General features: G+C 43.5%; 1 protein-coding gene across 1 annotated transcript in view; it reads left to right on the forward strand.

Annotated features, from left to right (window-relative positions):
- Nucleotides 1-12309, forward strand: part of RIPK3 (receptor interacting serine/threonine kinase 3) — a 32494-nt gene extending 20185 nt beyond the window's left edge. Inside the window, exons 10-13 of the mRNA XM_089480841.1 lie at nucleotides 610-682; nucleotides 3641-3726; nucleotides 9755-9842; nucleotides 10777-12309. Of these exons, the coding sequence (XP_089336967.1) occupies nucleotides 610-682; nucleotides 3641-3726; nucleotides 9755-9842; nucleotides 10777-10886 (357 nt within the window). The 3' untranslated portion in view covers nucleotides 10887-12309. The remainder of the gene's footprint in view (nucleotides 1-609; nucleotides 683-3640; nucleotides 3727-9754; nucleotides 9843-10776) is intronic.
- Nucleotides 12310-12945: the final 636 nt, after the last annotated feature.

A 12945-nucleotide genomic window follows, 5' to 3' on the forward strand; every position in this document is an offset into this window, starting at 1 on the left:
CATGATCTTATTTCAAATGAATAAAAATAATGTTGTTAAATACAGTGCTCCCGTGTCATATGTGGGTGCACAATACGTGGCTTTCAGCTTATGATGAAAGCTGCATGACAGAAGAAGCAATGGCGTGCACATCATGCCGCATGCATGAGCCCCCTTGTTTTCATTGGGGCTCGAGCATATGCAGTATTTGCCTTACATGGGGGTCCAGAACCAATCCCTTGCATAAGGAAAGAGTGCACTATATGTAAGTTTTATGTTCTTCTGTTGTTGATGGAACAATGATTTTCAGACATGGACAGTAGCATGAAAGTGGAGCATGCATGAAACATTCAATAATAACCTACTAATGATGCAAGAATGGACGTAAGCGGAATGCAATTGCGTTTCTCCTTTGTTTTTATATCATTATTATCACTTGAATTATTATTATTATTATTAAACTTTATTTATGAAGTGCTGTAGATGTACAGAATGTGTGACTGTGTGAAAATATTGCTGTTGTGCTATGCTTCCATTATCTTCAAATAGCGTGATTGTTGTGCAGTTAGCCCTGGTGTGATAACCTCTGTAGTTAGAATAGCCATTGAAACTAATGTTTTATTATTCAAGGGAACCGAGGAGGCATGCAATGAAGAGTTTCAGCAGTCAGAGGTGAAAATCCGGAATCGGCTTAAGCCCACAGGTATTTCATGCCTCTCTCCAGTGGGGAATAGATTATCTTTTCATGGTGGGCCCTGCAGGCAACAGAGAGATTTTAATTAACTACAATTAATTTAGACAAATTTAAAAAGAAAGTAATCCCAAGATGCATTGAAACACAATCAAGGTTTCCTCATGTCAAGTGTAAGATGTCTGTGGCTGCTGCCATACTACAGAGTTAATGCAGTTTGACACGACTGCAACTGTCATGGTTCCATCCTATGGAATCCTGGGATCTGTAGGAGTATGTGTATGTATGTATATAGTGGCAATGAGTGAGTAATGTCAAAATCTTGCTGATAGAGAAGTTTAAATATCTCACAGAACTACAAATCCAGAATTCCATACCATTGAGCTGTGGCAGTTAAAGTGGTGTCAAACTGCAATAATTCTGCAGTGTAGATTCAGCCTCTGTTTCACCTTCATGGTACTCTGATGGATAAAGGCATACAGGCACATTTTTTTTTTTTGCAATTGTGTGACATACACAATTTGCCAGCATGCTTAAAAATAAAGCCCTAGCAAGAAGCCAACACGCAGAATACCATTAAAAAGTTCCAGATAAATACTTCAATAGATAAACATTCTAGCTGCCTGAAAGGAAAAAAAGGTTGAACAAAAGAAAGTCAAAACTTACAATGAAGCTGGAAACAGGGTTAAAAATGTCTTCTGAAATTGGGGAGCCATTAAAGAAATAAAGGGAAGCAGGCATCCACTCAGAACAGAAGGGGGGAAAACACATTTTCTTCTTCTAGTGGCAAGGCTATCTGTCATCACCATAGGCTGGCTAGCTGTTCTCCTTTCAATTATCACTGCAGTCTCCAGGACATCACTGCCTGACAGTAAAGCCTTTTTCATTGTTGTTTTTTGATCTCTTTCATAAAATTAAGTGCATCTGAACATTTCCATGTTTTAAAAAACAAAAAGGATTTCAAACAAAAAATGGACTGAGATTGCTGGAAAGGAGGTTTTCTTTTCTTTTTGGGTACAGTAATGCCATAATTAAAATGTCAGTTTTAGACCAGGGACAAAATTCCCTTCCCTGCACACCTTTCAGAGGCTATGAAATTGGAGGCGAGGGCAGTGTGATGGGCATTCCCATGACTTGGAGGGCCAGGAGATGAACAGATGTGGGATGAACATTTAGGGGGCTATTTTCATTGCAAGTACCAAAAGAAAGGGAAAAATGGGGGGGGGGGAGAAGGTGAAAGAGAAGCACATTTTTCATAGAATTGGTGTGCCAGTCTGTTTTGTTAGTTTGTTAAGCTGTGCAAATCCACATACTTGATCACAGGGTCACTGAACTTGGTGTGTTGTCTATTGGGACCTAAATGAAGAATGAAGTAAGGTTTTGGACCCAATCTAATAATAATAATAATAATAATAATAATAATAATAATAATAATAATAATTTATATTCCGCTTAATCTCTTGGAATCCAAGCGGATTACAACAATAAAAGAGAATACAGTTAAAATTCTAAAACCCCTATCCCCCCCCCCCCCCAGTATAAAAACAGTAATATTAAAAAGAGATTAAACCAGACAGATATTAAAACAGTAGTATAAAATCACAGTTAAAATCAATGGAAGATTTGTAAAAGAAAGAAAGAAAGAAAGAAAGAAAGAAAGAAAGAAAGAAAGAAATGTATAGCATGGACCAGATAGGATGGAAAAAGGGATGGTGAAAAGGTGAGAGAAGTGGGGGGGGAGGGAGGCAGGAAAATAGAGGTGGACCTAGTCTGGAAAGGCCTGCTGGAAGAGATCCATCTTAATAGCCTTCTTAAAGGTTTCCAAGGTGGTAATCTGATGGATCTCATCCAGCAGGTCGTTCCAGAGTTTAGGAGCAACTGCTGAAAAGGAGCGCTGGGTCACTGCCAAAAGTCTAGTCCTCTTTGGTTGAAGCAGATTCTTCCCAGCAGAACGAAGAGTGCGGGGAGGATGATATGGGAGAAGGCATTCCCGCAAGAAGCCAGGACCCAAGCCATGTAGGGCTTTCAAGGTTAAAACCAACACTTTGTATCTTGCCTGGAAACTAACAGGCAGCCAGCGAAGCGATTTTAAAACTGGTGTAATGTGGGCAAATCTAGATGTGCCAGTAACCAGCCTGGCTGCCATATTCTGTACCAGTTGAAGTTTCCGAACTTGACACAGAGGTAGCCCCATGTAGAGCGCACTACAAAAGTCAAGCCGAGAGGCTACCAGTTCATATACTACTGTTTCAAGGTCTTCCTGCTCCAGAAAGGGGCACAGTTGGCGTATCAGCCGAAGCTGAAAGCAAGTGCTCCTGACCATTGCATCCACCTGAGCCGTCAGATGGAGAGACGAGTCTAGGAGCACCCCCAAACTGCGGACAGAGACCTTCAGGGGAAGTGTGACCCCATCCAGAACTGGCTGACATAACTCCATTCCCGGATTGGGAGTCCCTATTACTAGTACCTCTGTCTTACCTGGATTCAACTTGAGTTTGTTTTCCCTCATCCAGTCCATTACCGATTCAATCTGTCAGCCAGTTTGACTTCCCGGGGGGAAAAAACGTCCTCAAGTATGCATCAAGATGGTATGTGCCAGCAAAGAAGGTCAGACATATTGTTCTGCCACAACTTAACAGAATCTTACCCCGTAAAATCAAGCCAAGAGCTAAAAGTAGCCCAAAGGCTACCTCTTGCCTATCCCTGTGCTATAGTCAACTCTTGTAGCAACTTTGAGACTAACTGAAGGAAAGAAGTGACAGCATGAGCTTTCTTCTTTCTTATAGTTAGTTTCAACAGTGCCATAAGATCTCTCTACATATTGATTCTACAGACTAACATGGCTGTATCTTTGAATTCTTAGCAAGGACGTTGCTCCAAGGGCTAATGTTGAAGATTCTAGCATGTGAAATGTCAGTTTGGGAGAGGAATTGTAATTCTTTCCTCTTCTCTCTTACTTGCATCTTAAAGATGGCAAACCACGTCGTCCCTATTCAGACACTTACATCTTTCCACCATTCCCGCACTATCCCCCTGGATACCTGCCCTATCCACAGGTAAGAGTACTTTGGGGTACAATATGTTCCTGCATGGCAGGGGGTTGGATTGGATGGCCCTTGTGGTCTCTTCCAACTCTATGATTCTATGAATATCAGGGTTAACAAGGTTAGGAGAACAGCAGAAGACTGGGTGATCATTGTGAAAGACTGCCCAAGTGTTCTTATTGGAGTGGGGTTCGGTCCCTGGTACAGCATGAAATACTGTTGGCATTCAACATTTACATGGTTTAGGAGTGGATCCCCATAAAATTGGAAAAACTGCAAATATCATACACCCCCCAATATGAATGTTACAGTTTCCTTTTCCATCAAAGTCCCTCACTTTCCCATCTTGCTACCTCAGTGCCTCAGCCACCTTTTCAAGATGCACCCGGCCAACCCACTTTGTTGTCCCACTTCTTCTGTTCCCCCTTCTCCTCTCGGTCTCTTCTCCTACCCATCTCTCCAGTTTCCACCTTGCCACCATGATGCCTAAGCCAGATTTTAACCCCCACCCCACCCCATCCACCTCTTCCTTTTCCTCCCATCCTCCTCCTGATGGAAAATTGGCCATCACTAGTTCAGATTATCGACAGCAGGATAGACAGTATATATAGATCAAGTGTGAGAGCCAGTGTGACATAATGGCTTGAGTGTGGAATGACTCTGTAGATCAGGAGTTATTGGTTCAAATTCCCACTCAGCCACGGAAACCCACTGGATGATCATGGGCAAATCACACATTCTCAGCCCTTAGAAAACCCTGTGATAGCCCTTAGGGTCTCCATAAGTCAGAAACGACTTGAAGGCATGCAACACGAACAACAAATAGATAAAGGGTGGGTAAAGATATGATGATATGGACCAATTTTCACCTCTCTGCAGCTCTGACAGGCCACATCAGCATGCTAGTGACCAACTGGAAGTGATGTGGCACCACTTCTATTTCTTAGTTGGGGTTTTTGGAGACTTATTGGAGGATTGGGGAGGTTGTTGGTGGGTGGGTGGGGGGAGAGACAAACCAGCACATTTGTGGGAGATGTTTATGTATTTTGGGTAATTAGGGGAGCCTAAAATTTCCTGAAAATCATCTTGGGGGGAAAAAAAACTTAAATGTGTGTGTAATGGTTTCTAAAGACATTTAGGACTTGTATAAAATGGAGCTGGAGGCCACAGGTAGTCTTCTGACCATACCTTCAGCACCCACATGCAGAGGCAAATACAGAGACAGATGGTAATAGTTGTGGCATGGGAATTGGGAGGTTATTCATTGAATGATGTTTCAGTGTTCTCACAGAGTCATTTATGGAGACGGAGACCAGTTGCCAAGTTCATCATCTAAGCTGCAGGTGGGCATAGCGCACCCCGTGGGACATATGTAGCCCCTTGAGCCATTTTTGTGGTAAACCAAGGTCTCCTGGGTGTGTGTGTGTGTCAAATTTTTGACGTCAGGTGTCCCCAAATGTCCTCTAGGGCTTATGAAAGACATTTTCACAACAAGTTTAGCTCCCTCACCTCCCCCAGGCTATTTTAGTCCCAACAAAGAACTTTTTAAAAAACAGGAAGTACATCTGAAGTCACTTCCTGTTTTGAAAAAAGTCTCTCTTGGGCCTAAAATGGCTGGAGTTTTTTTTAAATAGCAAAATGTCCCCCACCAGCCCTTAGGAGGCACTGGGGAGCATTTGGGAGCAAACAATTGGGGGTTTTCAGGGGTGATGTGGTGGATAGGTATGGTCCCCCAATATCTCCTAGGTGGCTAATGTGTCCCCACTAGTCTCTTACAGTAGCCCACCACTAATCTATTGGCTCAAACCTTGGAGATTATCACACCGACAAAAAAGATAGTGAAATGCTCCCATAAATATCATGCAATGATGCTATGATTATCACACGACGTCACCCAACGTCATGAGTGTCCCACAATCATTCCGTGAATAGTGAGGAATTCTAGCCTGCTTTTTATTTACAGAAAATGCTTTTCATCATTTTCGATATTATTTATTTATTCACATCCCACCTTTCGCCCGATATAGAGACTCAATTTGGCATCTAATGAGAAATTTATAATAGTACAAATTAAAAACAATATAAAAGCATTAAAATGGTAAAATATATACTGTGTGCCCTTCTTTTACGTGGGGGATCTGTTTCAGACTCCCCTGTGTAAATGAAATTGCATGTATGCTTGAGCCCCATTAAAAGTAATGGGGCTCGTGCTTGCGGTGGTGTGGTGGTGCGGCAGCGCGCACGTGCCATGGGCAGACGCGCCATTGTTCCTTCTGGTGTGTGGCATTGCTTTTTCCGTATAATGCACCCATGTATGATGTGGGCACATTGTATTTTTAAAAACAAACAATTTGAAAAGTTAAAAGCATTACACATTTAAAACTATTAATATGTATTAACAACCATGTACAAACCTTGGCCCATGAATCTGGGCTTTTAAAATGCACATCATTTAAAAGCCTAAGCCTTGTCAGTTTGAAGAAGCCTGGTGACACAATTTTGTTTTACCTGCTATTGAAAGGAGAGTAAGGATGGGGCCATTGTGGTCTCTCTAGAGGCGGGGGAGTTCCAGAGTTTAGGAGCAGCCACTGAGCAGGCCCTGTCCCTGGTTCCATTCTCTGTTACAGAATTACATTATATTGTATCACCATTCTCTATTACAGAGTTATGTAACCAATCAGCTACCCTGAATCCTGTCTTGGGAGGCAGGTGGGATATGCATTGAATGAATGAATGAATGAATGAATGAATGAATGAATGTATGTCATATCAAACCTGAGGGCTCAGGATTGCTGGAACAATGCACATTTATTGCACTGAAACAAATTTGATTAGGCACTTGCAAGGGGTCTATCTCTCACTGTCTTCTCAGGAAGGAGACATTCAAAGTGGTTAGCCAGATAATATAAGCCAAGAAATAGCAGTCCGATCACTGCAAGCACAAGTGCAACAAATTAGCAACAAAACACAATTGCATTAAAAAGCAACCAGAGAGACAGAATTAAAAGCATCTGTGTCTAAAACAAGAGCAAAAGCCTGTTGGGAAACAAATGCCTTCAAACACTCTCTGTTCTTCACTCTTGGGATGTAATGTCTGGGGACAGAGGGAGGGAAGATGAACCTCCCAAGGACTGCAAACCTGAGATTTTGGGCAAATAAAATTTATAACATTTTGGCAGATAAGAAGACAAAACTGGGATTGAGCTATGCTCTTAATTGTTCTTGTTTTGTGCCTTCAAGTTGTTTCTGACTTACAGTGACCCTAAGGCAAATCTATAACAGGGTTTTCTGGGGCTCAGAGTGTGTGGTTTGGCCAGTCACCTTGGGTGAACCAGGAATCGAATCCTGGTCTCCAGTCCAATGCTCAAACCACTACATCACAAATTCCTGTATTTCTTTTAGAGAACTGAAAGCTGCATACATGTCTTTCCTCTTCCCACTTTATCCTTGCAACAGCCCTGTGAGCTAAGACAGGTTGAGCAAGTCCCAAAGCCACCCAAGAAGTTTCATGACTGAGTGGGAATCTTGATCTCCCAGGTCCCATTCCAGCAGTCTTCCCACCACACTTATCTGGCTCTCTTGCAACATTTGACTTATTAAGCACAATAGCAAAAGTTAAACTCTCCCCCACCTCATCACTGGGTATTGCTGCTCATGTATTCTTGATGAACAATTTATCAAGGCAGCAAAACCAGAAGTTGGATCAAGCCCACACTAATCTACTATGCATAGTTTGTGAGCCATATTTCTCTTAGTGGTGCAGACCTGGCTGGTGTCCTTTAATTACTGATGCATTTATTCTAGGGATTCAAGTCAAGCTATAGGTCTCCAGATATTGTTATACTGCCCTAGGTTGGAGTTGCAGAATGACAACAGCAGCATGATGGCACACATGTTTAGTCTTCTCATCCAGAGCTTTTTTTTTTTTTTTGCCTGGAGTGGTACCATCCAGCCAGCCTTTTCCCATCTATGGTCTAAACTTGCTAGAATACTCCAGGCTGCCCTTGGAGTATTCTGGCCCCAAATTCCCCCTGTGTTTGCCCCTTACTTGCTCTCTTTTGCTGTGGGTTTTAAGTTCTTGCATGTTGCCTTCCCACATGGTCTCCATTTGGTACTACTGCTAAGGTCAAAACAAGATCTCAGAATGACTTGCACCCACAGCAGCTGTGCAGCTTTCAGGTACTGCAAATAAAAAGGCAGCAGCCATTATTGCTGCAAAGAGGGCCAAAAACACAAATCAAAAATGTGTTATCAAATGCAAGTTAGGGGAAGGAAGCCCCAAACTGGGTGTGGGCATCATGAGAATAGTCTGGATCTGATTCAGGATCCTGTGACATGTAAACAAGATGCAGCAAATCCGGGGGGAATTCAGGTTGAATTACCCATGTAGATAAGGCCTCTGTTTGTTGTTGTTTTATTGTTGTAGTTGTTGTGTGCCTTCATGTCATTTCCAACTCATGGATACTCTAAGGCAATCCTATTATGGGGTTTTCTTGGCAAGATTTGTTCCAAGGGAGTTTGCCATTGCCTTCCCGTGAGGCCAAGAGAATGTGACTTGCCCAAGATCATCGAATGGGTTTCCATGGCCAAGAGGGGAACTGAATCCTGGTCTCCAGCATCATAGTCCAACGCTAAAACCACTACATCACACTGTTATTGCTTTTAAATTCGACAAGGGTGTGAACTTCAGACTATCTGCACATATTCCCTTATATTCTCCATTCCTGATTCATACTGTTATGCACAGGCAAAGATTGTTTAGTTAGCTCAGGATGTCCAACGTCTGTATTCTCAGAGGTTAATATTTTCTTCCAGCAGAAGACCAGGGGCAGAACATTTTGGCTTCTGGCTGGTCAGGCTGTGTCATAAAGGTGGGTTACAGACCGCCATTTCGGACGTCCTCAGGACGTCCCAGTTTGAAAAAGGGGCATCTCTTCTAGGCGCCCCTACTCCTATTACGGATAGAGTCTGTAACAAATGGCAGCGGCTGTTCCACACGGCCGCCACCATTTTGACGTAGTGGACGCTGTGCATCCGCATGTCACGTGGTGGAAGTGACGCCGCGAGTGCGCGACTAGCGCCTCACGGCATCTCTTCCAGGCCGCAAGAAGGAGCGCAATTTTCGCGCTCCTTCTTGCAGCATCCGGGAACCACGCCGTTTGGCTACTGCGGTTCCCGGATGCTGTAACCGGCTGCGGCGGCAGACTGCCGCTTCTCGGCGGTCTGTAACATACCAAAGTTAGCATCACTTAGAAACAAAATCTCTGAGAGATATGGAGTTCATCATCATGTACTTGATAGATGTTAGGTCACTGATAGGATCCAGGAAGGGAGAGTGGGGCAGAGGAGGAAGAGGAGGAGGAGCAGGAAGAATGGATGTATTCTTGAAAGAGCTCATCAATAAATCAAGATTGGCAATGGGCCTTCTGATGCTTTCCCAAAGATGCTTGAGACAGCAATACAGTAATCATTTGCCAGCACCTACATAGTTGCTCACTCACAGTGAGTCAAAACTGTATTTTCATGCTGGATTCAGTTTCAAATGTAAGCATGACCTTGTGCATACTCTCCAATATACCAGAGATGAATACTGGGGCATGTTTGGGCCAGCAACATCTGAGTTTGGTCAAGAGGGCAAAGGTTATTAAGGATGCAAGGTAAGAGAGGCTACAGCATTTTGCTTTTGCCAGAATCTACCAGGAAGGGCATTACTCTCCCTCCTCTTTTACTCTTTTCGCTGCTGAGTTAATTGAGTCCAGTTGCTACTTTTGCACTTGGAACTGAGTTTGAAGCAGTTGTTGTACACAGAAAATGAAGCAGGAAAATGGGAGGAGGAAAGAGAAATTGGGGCATTTTAAAACAGCTGAAAAAGTAGGATGACAGGGAATTTATCAGGACAGTCTCTGTCAGATTGGAACAATTGGAGTATATGCCTAAATAGATATGGCTGCATGGAATATAGTTTTCTGATTTTCCTCTATAAGTGTCTATCTGTTTATTCTTGTCCTTTCTTCATCCCCTCCCCACCATACTTTTACAGTATTTCTATGGGCCTCACCACCAAAGGGATTTTGGCTTGACAGCCCCGGATCACTCCCTCCTGCCACAGTTCGGCCATAGGGCTTCACGTGAGTATCTTGCCGAAAAACAAATTAGGCACCACATTCATTGGCACAACTGATCTAAAACAATACAATTCTAGAAATAGAACAATGTAGTTCTAGATTGGGGTGGACAACTGTGCAGGAGGGTCAGGGCCATTTTTGCTCCCTGTGCATTCCAGATGGGACATTCCAGCACATTTTGACATACCTGAAGTGACAAGACATCATGGTTGCTTGGCTGTCAAGGTAGTGGCAGGCCCGAGGAGCCTTTCCAGTACTAATCAGTTGTGTGTGGGGGGGGGGGGGGAGGGGGGGAATGGTGATGCCTGCCTGCACCAATCTGTCCTGATGAGTGTTTGTGACATGCCGTCAACTGGATTGTCCCAAATTCAATCTGATCCAGCTGTCTATGCTTCTAAAACATAAAGGTCACACTGGAGATTCCTTGAAGCTCTGGAGTAACCTGTGGGTTTTCTTAAGTTGGCTTAAAGGCTAAAGGAAGTGGTTTTGGTGCAAAACTAGTCATATGTCATCTGAACTGGTTCTACCAGGTTCTGGGTTTCCCTTCTGAGCCTCTCTTGTGTTTCCTACCCCTCCCCCCCAATTATTTGTCACATCCAGTCTAATGTAACATCTCAGAAATTGATTGTGACAATTTAATATTATCCAGCATTAGTCAATGCTAAAGTGCTTTAGCAATATTATACTAGTTAAAGAATAGGATCACCTTTTTGTGTGTGTGTACAAACTTTTCTCATTCCCTTGCTTGATCTCTGTTGAATCTGTCCTGGAAACAAGAGCTGTTAGCCATGTTAGCGAGTTATGGGATAATATAGACCCAGTTTATTTAAAAAAATACTGGCTTTGTTTGAAGATAGATTTTCTACCCCATCCTCAGCTGAAGTTACCTTTCCCTGTTATGTAGAATACTGAGAACAATTTCTTCTCTTTTCCCCAGGTGGTGGCATCCATATCCATGGTCATGACATCTCAGGAGTCCAATTTGGAGACAATAATTATATGCATGTTGTACATACTGTTGAGAAGAAACCTGGGAAAAAGCAATAACCAACATCTGCAGAGTGTGGATGAATTTTCTTTTTTTTAATGGACAATTCCCTTTCTTTGGCTTGGGTGGACATTTGGTCCAAATACAAATGTTTTGGACTTCATCTCCTAGAAGCCTTGGCCATCATGGTCAAAGGTCAGGGAACCTAGGATCTGCGAGTGGACATGCAGAAGCATTCCAAAGCTTTGCATTCATTAAATATGTCCATGTACCTATGTATTTGAGACTGATATGCACCAAAGGGTCTCTTTTTAAGAATCCAGGCATCTGAATAACGTTAACATGGCTTTCTGATACATAACCAGCTGAATGGATCATAAGTAATGTCCCACTGGCCATTGATCAAGTGATGCCCTAGGAAGCAAGAATGTGTGGCAAATGTATGGTGGGTTTCAGTCCATACATTAAAAACTGCTATCCATGGGACACAAATTTTACCCTCCTTAAAAAACATAAAATTCAGCACCTTAGATAGCTCCTTTTCAAATACATACTTAAATCCCACACAGATTCGCTGAAATGGAAAATACAGGCTGTGCACTGCTTCTGTGTAAACAAGAAAGGAAAGATGGGACCTTTACCTGCTGGTTAACATCATTAACCCACATAGCATGCAGTTTCACCTTCAACTGCCTGCCAAATGAAGTGTGAGCCTGTGGAGTGCGCATGAAGTATTGGTAGGTATAGGAGGGCTTGTACCTGGCTGCTGTCATTTCCCCTCCAATGGTCTTAGGTTGGACCCTGTGAGCAAAAGGCTCTGTTCATAGGAGGGACATCTGGCTAGTTTTCTGGAACTCACACACACATCAAAGTTCACCTTATTTGGTAAAGTTCCTCAAATTTCTGTGTAACATTGAAGGAGGCTGGAGGGGAGCATGGAAATGATGGTGCCAGGGGGTGTCCGCTCCTTTGTCAGGAGATCCCTATTACAGTTCTTAGATTTCATGCTTCCTCTTGTCTGGTTCTCAGGGTGAGATTGAGGTGCTACCTTGGAAAATGTGAAGAATATACATATGTGTGTGTGTTGTGTGCCTTCAAGTCATTTCTGACTTATGGTGATCTTGCTACGAAATCTTGCTACAAAACTTCCATGATAAATTCTCCTTAGAGTCAAAAGAGAACCTATCATTGGGGGTTTTGTAGCAAGATTTGTTCAGAGGAGGTTTACCATTGCCTTCCTCTGAAGCTGAGAGCATGTGACTTGCCCAAGGTTACCTAGTGGATTTCATGACTGAGCTGAGAATTGAATCCATGGTGCTGGTGCGCGCTCTCTTTCTCTCTCGCACATGTTTGTGTGTGTATCGTAATACATACACACACACACACACACACACACACACACACATATATATGTCTGTCTGTCTGTCTGTCTGTCTGTCTAGCCTCTAACATTTCACAGATGAAAACTGTGACCAAACAACATCAGAGCATGGTTAAGATGAAAAAAATATTAAAAGTTATTAACATCCAGAGACTGCAGCATCTTGTTTTTGCCTGAATCTACTGAGAAGGGCAAGATCCTCCCCCCCCCCCCCCCATGCACTGTAGACTTAATTCCACGAAGTCTGCAGCAACTGAAGTAAGCTGAAGACTGAGGGTGAAAATGGAAGAAGGAGAGGGAAACTTAAAAGCTGTGAAAAAACTTCTGCCTTCATCCACACCACAGAAATAATCCAGTTTGACACCACTTTAACCTTTAACTGCCATGGCTCAATGCAATTCTGGGAATTATTGGCGGGTTACAGACTGCCCGTTTGGGGTGGCATGCACCTGCCCCTTTCCCCGCTGTATCGGGGCCTCAGCTGCCAGACCGGCAGCCTTTGAGGCCCCGATCTGCCGCTTTCCAGGCTGCGGGGAAGCTGCAAACGGCTGCTTCCCTGTGGCCTGGAAAGGGGTGTCCTTGGGGCTTCAAGCCCCAAGGACACCCGGCAACGGCGGGGAGGAGGAGAAAGGGGCCGCTTGGCCCCTTTCTCCTCTGCATCACTGGCGCAGCCGTCTGAAGACTGCGCCCAGCGATGCAAACCCAGAAGGAGCTCTGAAACGGAGCTCCTTCCAGGG

The sequence above is a fragment of the Sceloporus occidentalis genome, unplaced genomic scaffold, assembly GCF_023333645.1.
Source record: "Sceloporus occidentalis isolate IW3139 unplaced genomic scaffold, rSceOcc1.0.p SCAF_14, whole genome shotgun sequence".
Lineage (NCBI taxonomy): Eukaryota > Metazoa > Chordata > Lepidosauria > Squamata > Phrynosomatidae > Sceloporus > Sceloporus occidentalis.